Genomic DNA, 14,407 nt, shown 5'->3' on the forward strand with positions numbered 1-14,407 from the left:
AAAGCCATCAGCTATACAATCGGTCACACTTTTTATACGGGATGTGTACATGTAGTTCCTGTGATAGAAGTCAGTAACTTGATTATATCACCCTGCAGAGTGTCACAACTCGCAGCAGAGCGTACATTTTCCCACAATTGCAACCACATTGGGTGTTCCAGGGCTATTTTCAACAAAATCAAAGTCAAGACGATAGTTGGGATGATAATTATTTCAGACAGAACTGTTTTTGTAAAATTTCAGTATTTTCTTTGAATAACTGTAGAACAACTTCTGGAAGAGAGGAGGAGGATTAGGAGGAAAAGCGCTCACACAGACGAGCAACGCTGAGGGAGCTTGTCGTCGTGTACAGATGTTGAGTGACAGGAAACAAAAAACTTAATTTGATTATTTGTCCGATGTAACTCAGTTCAGCAGTGAAGTGTTTTAACAACACTGCAGACTGCTCTCTCTGTTAACAGATTGATGTTGTCTCAAATTAACAGCTCAAAAGGGCGTGGAGCGTGTGTGCCTGTGCATCTGCTTGCCAGCTGTATAAGATTAATGAGTCCCCTCTGCCTTTGTGATAAACCATACACTGGTCATAGGCTAAGTCGGTGTGAACTTTCAGTGTGAAGTTTGTTGTCAGTGTAAAATAATCCAAAAATCAGTGTGAGCTTCTGTCTATACTTGAATGAATAGTTAGCATAATCCTGAACATAACAATGAATAAGATTTCAAATTGTGCAGCAGAAAGTATTGCTTTATCAAGCAGAAGGCCTTCTCAAATAGCAACGTGTCATGTTTTACCAGAAACAAATTCCTCGATGTTACAAACCATCTAAACTGCGAGTTGGATTATTCTACCACTGTAGATGGTTTTTGTCTTTGTGCCAGTGGAAACAACTGTTTTCGAGCTGGGAAGAAAAAATGGATTTCACATCCTATCATGTTATTGCAAAAAACAAGATTGTGGTCCTAGCAGAGAATGGAACTTTAGTCAGTGATAGCAAAATGTAAAAAGATTGCGATATATTAAACTGCACGAAACTGCATTGTTAGGGTTTCCTTATCAATCTCAAGTCTCCCTCCTGATTCTAAGCAGATTCTCAGAGTGAGTAAATGCAGTGCAGGCATTTTATAATTATCGTCCCTCCTACACATTGAGGATTAGGAATCTGCCTTCCCAAAGACAGACGGATTAGCATCTCACCTAATGCCACATGAGATGTTTATTGAGTCAGAGCATCCACACAACCTTTGGTATACACTGAGACAGTAGATGCTATGTTTCTCTTTGGAAATATTCGCAACAGCTTTTCCATGCGGCTATGTAGACGACACCAAAAACGGGTGGTTTTGGTCGTCTGCTAGATTGGAATATCTCCCCTCAGGAATCCCAGGATAAACCTCAGCTGCTCACACTCTGCCCACAGTGGACTGGGAGCATCATTCAGTCACTCTATCATTAGCTGATGGTAACGGCAGACTAAATTTCCCATTAGGGAACAAAGCCAGATTCACATCAATTAAATTTTATTTTTTTTAAATTTTGTGGAAGGACTTTCAAGCATGACTTGCTGGGCAACCAATCACAATTGGCGGTATGCTCAGACAGGCTCCGCCCTCATCCGTCTGACAGGTACAGTTTTACTTCTGATTGTGTATGGGTGAGGGGATATACTGTGTATATACCACAAGATTCTACCCTCCTCTTCTTAGGAGCGTTTCTACCAGGCAACACATGAGTTGCATTCTGGTTGATGCTTTTGACAAATGAAACAGGAACAGCTGTTTTAACCACAACATGAGATTGAAGACAGTTTGTTTTTGTTTGCTTCCTAAAAAGTCTATTTGTATTGAGCTGCTGTATCGCCCAGTCATAATCGATGAGCCATGCACCAGGTAAAAAACATGATTCTATCAATTTTAAACTGAAACACCCTCTGCAGACTCCAGATCATCCATCACATTCTGCATAAATGTTTATCACTGTGATATATGGGGAAAAAAAAGGCACAGAAACAAATAATGGCAATACCAACAACAATAAAACAAAGTTACAAAATTGGGCAGGTAAACATTTCTGTTCATGAAATGCTGTCATAGATTGCATCTCTGTGGATGACAGAGCCAGGAAGGCAGCATCCAAGAAACAGTGTCGTAAAGAAGTGACCAATGGGATCCATACTCCTCATTCCTTTATCAACTTTGTATGAAGTAAATACAACCTCCTTCTCCATATTCCCTTTAATATAAATGAAATCAACCTGACAGTAAAACATTTGAGAAATAAAAGAATAGGTGAAGAACACAGCTCCTTAACATCTCTGTATTTGTCTCCATGTTTTTCACCTGTCTGCCTGTTAGTTTCCATCTACTCTCCTTTTCTTTACCCTGGCTCACGTTCTGTCCCTCACTCACTCACACACACTTTTTCCCAACCGCATTACGGCAAGTTTTGTCTCATTATGTTGCACATTTTCATGGTTTCTCATTTCCTTGTCCCATTTTTGTTCCTTGCTGATCATAAATCCAAAGAAAACCATCCTTATCCAGCATAATGTGTGTGTGTGTGTGCATGAGAGAGAGAGAGAGAGAGCGAGAGAGAGAGAGGGTGACCTGGCTACTCTATATTTAGCAGCTGTGCCACTTTCCAGTACCAAAGTACTGCAGAGCACCGGGTACATGATGTGTCTGTGTGACTAAACTTGGCTTTTGCTTTGACAAGAGAGGAAAACGACTTATAAAACCTGGGCTGGAGGTTCTACTGTACTCGTGTCTTCAATTATCAGCTTTTACTGTAATAAAGAAAAATGACGTCAGCTTAGTCAGATACTTCCAGATCGCATGTCATTTACAAGTAGAGAGTGTTTCAAAGATCTATAGAAACCAATTATGCATCGACATCCAATCTCTCAAAACACATATTTAAGTAGCAAGACATTGAATGCATTTTACTGTCTGAAACACATCCACTGCATTTCTCTGGAAGTTATGGGGGATCTAGGGAGTCACTGACAGTAGTCAAAGAAGGAGCTTTAAACAAATGAATCATTGTTACCAGATTGTCCTCAACAGGTTGTTGAAATCTATCATTTAACCTAGAATACAACATTGTACTGAAGTATACATTTGTGAAAAAAGGTCTGTGTTTGTGTTAACATGTCTGTAGTCGTCTGTGTTTTGAGGAGATACAGAGTCAGGGATAGTGCATCAGTGTGGACCTAAAGCTAGTGACAGTTATATTTGAGAGTACAGTAGTGGATTGACGCAGAGCTACAAAACCCCCAGTGTGCTCTTGCCTCTTTCCACACACAGACACAAACAGTCACACACACACACACACACACACACACACACACACACACACACACACACACACACACACACACACACACACACACACACACACACAGTCTCTCCCTCTTTTGGGCATACGTGGTTTTCTGATCGTCATTTTGTCTACAGTTGTTTTTTTCCTTTTTTATCTTTGATTAGTCTGTTGCTTAATGGCTAAAAGCAAATTAGACACCAAGTTTGTGTCGAACATCAGAAACAAACTGACAGGATGCATTAGTACAAGGTAATAATTAATGTATAGCTACTAATAACAGTACCAAATAAATAACCATAAATATCAAACTGTAGGTGGACTGTAGGGTGAGCGATACGATATTATCGCGACACTCGAGGCACGATACGATTCTATTGCTATTTTTAACATTTTCCGATGTGCTGAGAATTGCGATACAATATATTGCGATTAAGATTTTTAACTGCATATTATGTCCAGTACACTAAACTAAATGAAGAACTGTTTTGTCAAATAAGATAAATATTGTCAGTCCGTTCTTTTTATTTGTATTTCAGTCTAATTGAACTTGAACATGAATTCTTAACAATGCAACTTGTTCAAAATGAATTATGCAACCCCTTCAGCAGTTAAACATTTTAAAAGCATATCTAGAATATAATATGATAAATATCGATACTTGGCCGCCATGAGACGATATTATATCGTCACAGAAGATATCGCGATACTGTTAAACTTTTGTATTAATTCACAGGAAAAGCATACAGTTGAAGCTTTAATTGCTCATAATGCATCAAACAAATGTCTATATTAAGGAAATGTAAGTACAGGACATAACACAGTTTACAACTTCTTCATAATATTTGTTTGAAATGAAAACCAGATTACTCTCAGCCCTCCTTAGCAAAGAAGAGTAGGAGCAGAACTGTACAAGCCTCGCTCCCTTCACGAGCGCACTGGGAAATGTAGTTGATCATGTTAATTTGTGTTTTGTGGCAGCCTGAGGGAAGTCGAGAGACAAATGAGAGGAGCGACGGAGAGTAAAAATAGAGACCTGATTCCTCATCCGTCTCCTCCGTTGGCGGGAAATAATTAGCATCCTCATTAGCATACGGTCATAAATATGGCAACATGCCGAGATCTGAGAGTGGAGAACAATACGCTACAAGTGGCTGCGAGTGTTGAGTATGTATGCATGTTTTGTTTGGGTTCTGCTCCGCATCATAATAGTAGTAGAGCGCCAACCACCTCTGTCTACATCATCTACATCATACTCACGGGTTCAACTCTGACCTGTGGCTCCTTTCCGACGTGTCGTTCGCCCGCTCTCTATCCCTGATTTCCAGCTCTGTCCACTGTCCTGTCTCTCCAATAGGGTCACGAAACGCCTAAAAAGAATTATGGAAAAAGAAGAAATCCAGTATATCCTATCCCTCTGTAAATGTCGTCTCTGAGTCATGACTGTCGACAATGAGTGAGGAGCATGAGTCCCGCCGGCTATGATTGTTGAGATTGTTGACAGAGATTGGTTTGGTCAAGGAGGCTTATTCAGATGTCACCTAAGCGCTTTTAGATCACGATGTTTCTGTGACAAATTATATGCAATGTGAAGCTATGAGCTAACTAAAGTGTGCTAACATCAGCCTGCTAACACAGCACTGTAGACCACATGCGGCTCGCGCAAAGGACGCGTTTGTCTGCCTCTTGCGCTTAAGTCTTTCACGGTAACACGAGTGGAGAGGGGTTGGAGGTGTGTCGCTGGAGGAGAGCGGAGGCTTCGGTACGGCACGGCGGGGGAGTGTGGCCAAGCAGAAGTCTGTTTTGGTTTCGTGTTGGTGCTCAAGGGTGACATCTGCTGGACCAAAAAGTAGCTCATGCTTCCTTTTTAAAAAAGAAGGGCATTACATTCGTTTTGATACAAATGTTACTTATCTCTTAAATCCTGCTAAAGACAACGGAGAATGTTTTTTTTTTGCTATCATCAACATGGAGGATAAAAAAAGAAGTAAACCCAGTCTCTGTAAACGTCAGACTGACTCTGTTAAAGTGTTATACGGCTTGTCTGGGTCTTCACTCACAAAAACCAGACCTCTCTGTCTGAAGGATAAACTCTGTCTCCGTTTATCCACCTGTGTGTTTTGAGGTTGAGATGAGAGTTTAATCACTTTTGGGAATTGTGTGTCTGTATACAGGAGCTGTTTGAACAGGTCTTCACTTACTGAATCTCCCCTGACAGCCATTCATTCACTTCTGACGGCATATTAGCAGCACAGCAGGGGGGGGATATTTGGCACAATCACACCCGCGAGATCGAGCTTGACATTTATAGGCTGTCAATTTATAGTTGAGATTATTGCCACGGAACTTTTTGTGGTGCAGGGATATTTTTTTTACTGGCAATCCAGTGTTTCTTACATTGATTCCAGTTAAACACATCAGTCCTTGTGTGCAGTGCCACAACATGTTTTTTTTGTTTTTTTTTTCCCCCAAGGAAAGAGCTTCAGTTATTCGAAAGCTCAAGTAATCAAGCTAACCAGCCACTTTTGTTGTGATTCATCCCTGAAGATAGGCAAGTACTAGCAGACACAGATTTAGAGGAGAGTGTCAGAAATGAGTAATCTAAAAGAAGGTGAAGTGGGTCAAAGAAATTATATTTGTAGTCATTTTTGCCCCCACCGTTTTTCTGGTCTCTTAATAGTTTCATTGAAATAAACGACAGCTTAAAAGAATGGTTCAATAGGGTGTTTTTCACAAAATGATATTTCATCATGCTAGTGATTGGCCTCTTGTGATTGCATCTGTGCGTGTGCGTGTGCGTGTGCGTGTGTGTGTGTGTGTGTGTGTGTGCGTGTGTGTGTGTGTGCGTGTGTGTGTGTGCGCCCGTAGCACTATAAACTATTGAGTCTATTGCCGTACAGCTTTGTAAGACACCAGTGATGCTCATAATCCTCATGACTTTGATAATAAGGTCAACATTGCTTTTTGTCCTGAGGGCGACAAAATCATTCACCAGTAGTAACATTTCCATTATTGTCTGCTTAATTTTTTTTAGCTGATGTCATGCTATTACATACTTACAATTACACCTGCTTAACATTGTTTACGTGAGTGTGTTAGCACACCTACATTACATTCTTTTCCTTTCTAATGAACACCTACTGGTAGATGAAGCAACCCACCAGCGGTGTTATGCTTTAACTGGAGCTGATGAGAACTGAAGTGGCCTGTGGCGCTTAATGTTTCTTTACCCTGTTTCACCTCTGCTACAGACAGAGTTACAACAGCTCTTTGTTTCTCCTCAACTTCCCCTCTGTTTGGCCTCACTTTGTCTCACCACTACTGTTGCTCTAACCACAGCTGCTATGCTTCCTCCTGGTGTGTGTCTGTGTTTTGTTTGTGTGTGTGTGTGTGTGGGTGTGTGTGTAAGACTGTGGTGCTAGAGTAACTTGTCGACTGTTTCCTCACAATTCAAGCAATCTGAAATGAGACTCGAGCCCTGTGAAATCTGCAGATATTCAGATTACAAGTCGACACAATCTGAGCCGTTCCAAACCTAGACAAACGAGTCATGGCTGATCAACTGGAGGAGAACAAGGAAACGTACTTTCACTTTCCTTCCTTTCTAACTTGTTTCCTTCGTATTTCCTCCCTGCAGGTTTCAGGAGAAATGAGGAGATGAGAGCCATGGAGGTTCTTCCAATCCTCAAAGAAAAAGTTGCCTATCTCTCAGGTAAGATTATGCGTGTTTGTAATGTCTATGTACCCCGACTCTAGGGCTGGGCAGTCAATCAAGTTTCAGTTTCTATTTTGATTTTGGCTTCCCACGATCGTAAAAACAAGATAATCCAGATTAAACGATTACTGTGCTGCATGCTGTGTCACGATCGTTTTATCCATAGGTTTTGTGTGGTGAACATTTCTCGTTTTTTGTTATATTTAAGCCACAAGAGTAAATCACCACTCCCTCAAAAAATAGAATAAAACATTTAATTTCAATTCATATATTAGATTTGTTTTCACTTATTTATTTGAATGTATTACTTGATTTTCAAAGAGTTCAAGTAGCGTTTAAGTCTGATAAATGCATGTGATGCAGATGTTGTAAAATCAATGACTTATCTAATCCTGATCGCAATATCAATAGATGGATAGATAGATACACACTTTATTGATCCCGTGGGAAATTACAAGCATCCAGTCGCAAGTTACAAAGACGTACGTGACATGAAACATTTGTTACAAATTAAACCACAAAACTGACGCCCCCCTCCCATACATATATATTAACCCCAAAAAAGATTTAAAGAATACCTCTAGGGTGAATCAAACTTAAACTGTGCAATTAAAAATAGACTTATACAAGAAATGTACATAACCTGTGCAGGGATAAAAATATATGTGCAATTTAAAACAAGAACCTATAAACAGTTGAGGAAAAAATCTGTAATTAGACCTGAATATAAAGAATAAAAAAAAAAAAAAGTGTTGACCTTCTGAAAGTTTGTTGTTTATATATGTACAGCAATGTTTTAAAAAGCAGATAGTGCAAAATTACCCAAAAACAGACATTAAATTAAAGGTGCTATGTAAGTGATTGAGGTGATCATTAAAGTGTCCAACTAGAGGCCGACTCTTGGGACAGCTGTGCAGATGAGAATTGGAAAAAAAATCAAAGGAAATGTGATTATGACTTTCGCCAAAATCGAGCAGCCCTAGCCGACTGTCTGATCACGTTAGACAAGGTTAATGAAGCCTTACTTTGCATATATGCACAGCTTGCAGGTATTTTGCACACATTCTGCCACTGTTTCTTTAGCTCTCTCTCTTATACACACACACACACACACACACACACACACACACACACACACACACACACACACACACACACACGGACTTAATTCTAAGCCTCATACTCTGCCTGTAAAACCTCATAGAGTGAGACTGAGGCCCTTGACTGTTCTCAGTACACTTTCAGTACATAGACACGTGAAAAACACATGATACACATCTAGACATCCCTTGTTTATGAAACATGGTCAGAATTTAGAGGATAGAAAACTACTGCTGTGTCTTTGTCCCCTCCAAGGGAAGTACAGCCTTGTTTGACAAGCGCACACAAAAACACACATACTGATGGGGCAGGCACACACACACACACGCACGCACACACACACACACACACACACACACACACACACACACACACACACACACACACACATGCACACAGACACACACTAAAGTCCTGCCAGGGAAACTCACAGGAGGCCAAGCTGGAGAAGAGGACTGCCAAGAACATCCAGCGGGATTATTTGTAAAACACACCAGACATCATTCTGCTCATGCGTGTGTGTGTGTGCGCGCGTGTGTGTGCGCGTGTGCGCGCGTGTGTGTGCGCGCGTGTGTGTACTTTCATCCAAATGCTGATTTAAAAAAAAACAAAAAACAATTCTCTCACACTTCAGAAGTCTCATCATGAAAGATATTGTAGTAACGGCATGTGCATGTTGTGTACACACTCCTCTTTGGTCTCCTCTTGTGTGCAGCTAAGGTCATAGGCAGTAACACACTGATGACACCATGACTCAGACGAAACACTGAATTTCAGAGAAAGAGACAGAGGGAGAGAAAGGCAGGGCCAGGTTGCCATGGAGATGACTTACTGTCTTTTACAGCATCCCGTAGTAGTCGCTTGCGGAGTAATTGGCTTTGAAATGAAGTAGGGCGGGAGGTAAAGGACGGACTGTCGGTGAAAAGGAGGGTAAATGAGCTAAGCCTATTATCTCGAATCTGGCCCCTTAATAAATCGACCGTGTTCACCCTCACTCATGTTTGCCAGTTTGCCACGTGAGCGTTTTGATTTCCTCCTCTGAGCAGCCGGGCCGGGCCCACATGCACACAGCAGCCTGACTGAACTCGACTCATTTGTGTGCTGAACTCAGTCAGCCTGTGTTTACAAGTTACCGTGTGAGCACAGCAGCTCTCCGCTTCAGCAACTGGTCACAAACTGAAATATTCTTATTATAATACCACATTCATAATTCATAAGTCAGTCTCATTATTATGTATTTGCAGCAAATGTCACCCAGCCACTAATTCAAATGACAAAATAATATTCTGAGGATTGTATTTAAGATACAAGAATATGAATGCAGAAATTCTGTAATAAAAAAAATAGCTGATAGGAAAAAAAAAAAAAGAAGCAAACTAAAGGGATACTGGATGAAATACAGAAACATTATTTGAGGTTATATGGGACTGGAACTTATTAAAAGTTTTATATTTTATTGCAGCTCAGCATCTCATATCAGTCATTTACTGACAATACAACTATACTTTGACTGTATATGATGTGTCATGTTCTTGCCTTAATCTGACTTTGTGTGTCTGTGTCCGCCTCAGGTGGCAGAGACAGACGTGGCGGTCCAGTGTTAACATTTCCATCACGCAGCAACCACGATAGAATACGAACGGACGACCTGCGGAGACTGATTGCCTACCTTGCCGGCATCCCCAGGTTAGACATTCTTCACTTTTGTTCTGGGCTGTGTGCTGAGTACACTGCTTATGCATATGTGCTGTCATTCATCTAAAGGGAACGGGAAGCAATGACACAAAACGAAGCCAACACCCATAGCAAGTGGACGAGGCTCTGTAAGGCACGTGAGAGAGCAGAGATGAGCATGTGAGGGGGTGAGGGAGGAATGAAGAGAGAGAAATGATTCAAGACCAGTAAGCTTGCCGCAGATTCTTTGCTGTCAAAAACCAGTTCTAGTGACATGGTAAGATGCTGAGACAGAGAGAGGGAAAGCCTGAGCTAAGAGAGGGATGTATAACAGCAAACAAATGAGGGGAGGAGGAAGAGATCAACAGAGAGAAAGCAGTGCAGAGAGAGAGAGAGAGAGAGAGAGAGGGAGGGAGGGGAGGAGGGGATTAGAGCCGACAGAGAGAGGGAGAGCGCATGTGTGAGGAGGTGTGTGCGAGCAAGAGAGCGAGCAATTGTGTATGTGCGAAAGCAAAACAAAGTGTCGCAGTAGCCGAGGCGGTGCAGCAGCAGTAGTTACTGTGGACGAGAAGCTCCTCGCCTCGAAGGTAAAACATCGCTCTGCTCCAGCTCTCTGTTTACTTCTCTGCCTCTCAAATCTGGCTCATGTCTCATCCTTCCACCTGTCCTAATCCATCCATCCATCCTGTCCTACCTCTACCCTCACCTCCGTTTTAGTCACCACTTTATCTGTGTGCCGTTTCTATTTTGCACGTTCACTTTTAGTAAGATGCATTTGACTGACTTTTTTAGATTTTAAGGAATTCATAATATCACTGTCATCATGTCATGTTCTGCACACCTTCATCTCTTAACCACTGTTGTATTTTGGTATCCAGAGGTGTTCTATTTTGGGAGAGGCAACATCTGCAAACAGCTGCGCTTTTGGCTTTCTACTGACAGCCCATTACAGAGGGAGAGGTTTTTGAACATGATGTAGGGTTTCGAGATGCAAAAATAGATATTTACCACAATATAAATTTATGGTTTAATAAATGAAAAAACCAGATGGAGGAATGCTATCTGAAATGCATGGCACTATCAAAGGGTCGAGTTAGTTGTCCAGGTTTGTAAATTCATAAAACAGTTTTGATAGAAACATTTGTGGGAATTTGTGTGAAAATCTACGAGTAAGGTTTTTCTTCCCAACCTATGAAAACAGTTGTTTTTGTAATATCTCATGTTTGGTTTTTTTTCAGCATAATTTTAGTTTCAGGTGTGTGCAGCAGACGTATTTCATTTCTGTGTGTGTGAGGTCATCCGTTAATGATGTCAGGCCCACCAGGCCATCATGTTCCTGATGTAGAAATGTGCTGATTTGTATTTTTATACTTATGCACACATTTGTGACTCATTGGTCACAGGTTTTTGTGTGTGGGTGGGTGTGTGTGGGTGCGTGGGTGGTTGTGGGGGATGTGTGTTGACTGCGTAGGCTTCTCAGAGTATAGAAAATGCGTCATATCACTGTTTGTTTTGATTCTCTCTTTTTTTCTTTTTTATCTTTATCTCCCTTTACTCTCACTGTCTTCCATCCCTCCCTCATCCTTTCCCACGCCTGTCATCTGTCTCTTCTCTCTCTGGATTATCCTCTCTCCAATCCCTCACTGCCCCTCCCTCCTTCACATCCTCCCTCCCTCCCTCCCTTCTCTTCTCTTTAATTCCTCCCACTCCCGCCGACCTCCATCCATCCCAGCGAGGAGGTGTGTAAACATGGCTTCACGGTCATCGTTGATATGCGCGGCTCCAAGTGGGATAGCATCAAGCCTCTGCTGAAGATCCTGCAGGAATCGTTTCCATCCTGCATCCACGTCGCCCTCATCATCAAACCAGACAACTTCTGGCAGAAGCAGAGGACGAATTTTGGCAGCTCCAAGTTTGAGTTTGAGGTAGGATGAGAAAAATCTTCCAATTCTGTGTGGCGCAGTGATGCATTTGCTGCAATAGCAGATATGATTCTTAGATTGCTGACTTTATCGGAAAATATGCAAACAGGTTTTTTTTTCTTCTTAGGTTCAGGAACGACACTCGAAAACAATAATTTAAATGCAAATGCCAGAATATGTTTTTTTTTTACAGTCATATATTATATATATGACAACAATTGATGTCAACTTAAAACAATTCATAATGATGTCATAGCCATTTAAAACTGAGGAGATGTCGGTGGACTGCTGCAATTCAGACGTGAGGCTTTCAGTCATAGCTACATGTCATTTATGTCATGTCAGGCTGCATCTCAGTCAAGGATAAACTTGACTGACTGGATCAGGTTGTTAAAAGAAATTGTGATACAGAGGTTGTTTTTTGTGACACAGAGATCAATTTCTATATTTGACATTTGTGAGTTAGAACAAAAGTCAACCATATTTTCTCTAATTTGCTGTCAGCTGAGTTGTGATTGTGAACGCAGCAGCTAGCTGAGCTGCTCATTGTCAGCACATTTCATTATTTTCCTCCCTACTGCTTTGGATGCGTGCAACCCCAGCCAGCTGTCTGCCAGACGGAAAAAAAAAAATTAATCGAATTCAACCTCTCGAACAAGCACACAGCAGATCACGAGCACCCAGCGTTTGCAATGCAGATCATTGAGCGTTAGAACCTCATCATCACAGCTTTTTTAAATGACAAATTCACAAGAATGGACATTTTAATGCCCTGACTATTCCTTGTTTTTTTTTTTTTTTTTTAAATTGACACCTAAAATGTGCTCCTGCTCCACTTTTCCAAGCTGGTACAACAGTGAAAACAGGACTGTGCGGTTTAAGCAGTCGAGCCTGGATTGGAAGCCTGTTTTCGTAAATGCCCTCTAATGAGGACTAGTTAACAACTCCCCACCCTCTGTTTGATCAGTCATTAAAAAAACACTTCTCACTGCGATGATGATGAGCTTCTCCTTCTGAGACGAGAGACATGCGTTGATACAAACTCACATCCTGCAGAATCTTGTTTCTCTGCACAGTTTGAGCCGCGATTCCTGTAAAGTGTGTTCCTGAAGCAGTGATGTGGAAGTAGCGCTGATTGCTCACATGGCTGTTCACATACACAGGTCCACAGTAGTCTGATGACATCTTATTGATTAGTCGAGAGAGGAATAGGCAGATGCCACAGGGCAGGTTATAGTTATCCACAAGCTGGCCTGCTGTGCAACTGGAAGCCATGCGGGTGTTGATTGTGTTCCTGCCTTCATGTATCACTGCCTGACCTCTTACTGTACATTCATTAGAACTATTTGTTATATGAAATTGAAAACATTGAAGACCATTGAGTAAACAGGTCTTCGTCTTTTTTCAGCATTTTGCACATTAGGAACACACATAATTGACTGTCACTGAAGCAAGTGTCTGTGTTTGCATCAATAATAATAATAATAATAATAATAACTTTATTTATATAGCACCTTTAAAAACAAATGTTTACAAAGTGCTGTGACAGACAAAGCAACAACAGAACAGAGATCAACAGACGGGCCAAACAGAGAGGGCAAGTTATAATATAAATGCAAATAACAGGAATAAAATAGATACGACAGGCAGGTATGAAGAGGCAGTTTAGTACAATGAAGATGAATCAGTTTAAAATCAACCAGGAGAGAACAAAATTAAAATAAAAAAATTGAGGGAGAGTGGGACGACATCACATCACAGGCTGTAAACACAGAATGAAGATAAAAAGAAAGGGATAAACGAGAGATGGTTAAATGAATAAAGCAACAGAAAGTCTTTTCGGGCTTGGACTGTTCGCTCTCCTCTCTTTTGGATTGGATGTCGGAGAAAAGAAAAGAAGCAGCGAACTGAAGAGCAGGGAACTTGCTTCAACCTTGACTTTAACTGTCGATGAATTGTTTGGTTCTCTGTGGGTGGTAAATGGTACCCAATAGCCCTGACCGCCTCCCCCCCCCCACCTCACCATTCAGGAGTACAAATCAATTAACTTGAACAACAAAAGCGGACATAGCAGTAACAGTCCTTTCCCCTGTTAAGGACCACTGTGCTTTTTACCCAAGGACAACTGTTCGTTTCTACATTGTTTGGCCTACACAGCTAGCTATCGTTCTGTCTCCATCCATCTCTGGCCATGTGTGTGGGGGTGTTGTGCGGAGGTGGCTTTGCAGAAAAACAGAGGCACTGAGACAAAGCAGGGAGAGACATTTCCTTACCGTTTCTCTGAAATTGATATTTTGTAATGTGGAGAGGATTTAGTTCAACTTACCTCGAAAGTGAAGGTAGACCACGGGCGGTCTACAAGAATTTGTACAAAAGGTTTTTCACCTGTTTAATCCTGACGTCACAGAGACAACATGTCGTGAGTGCATTACTGTTTCGTAGGTGTGCACAACATTACATATCTCACATCTTGAGTCCGATCGCAGATTTGTGTCACGGATCAGATCGTTTTTGTTTTTTTATTTCGGCTCGAAACAAAAAAAAAAAGTGAATCTTTATTATTAAAAGCGTTTCTACTCCTCGGCTAGCCATGACTGTACCTGTGCATTAAAACAGAACAAAAGATGACGATGCATCTCCATGATGTATTGCATCCTCAGTTAGCTTCATATGTACACATTG

At 41.3% G+C, this 14,407-nt stretch overlaps 1 protein-coding gene across 7 annotated transcripts in view; it reads left to right on the plus strand.

The window, feature by feature from the left end:
* Positions 1-14,407, plus strand: part of trioa (trio Rho guanine nucleotide exchange factor a) — a 77,639-nt gene that overhangs the window by 23,369 nt on the left and 39,863 nt on the right. For all 7 annotated transcript variants that reach the window (XM_065948475.1, XM_029279197.2, XM_029279198.2 and 4 more), the window contains exons 3-5: positions 6,951-7,025; positions 9,701-9,815; positions 11,536-11,728. In XM_065948475.1, coding sequence (XP_065804547.1) covers positions 6,951-7,025; positions 9,701-9,815; positions 11,536-11,728 — 383 coding nt within the window. The remainder of the gene's footprint in view (positions 1-6,950; positions 7,026-9,700; positions 9,816-11,535; positions 11,729-14,407) is intronic.

Source organism: Labrus bergylta, chromosome 19, assembly GCF_963930695.1.
Source record: "Labrus bergylta chromosome 19, fLabBer1.1, whole genome shotgun sequence".
NCBI lineage: Eukaryota > Metazoa > Chordata > Actinopteri > Labriformes > Labridae > Labrus > Labrus bergylta.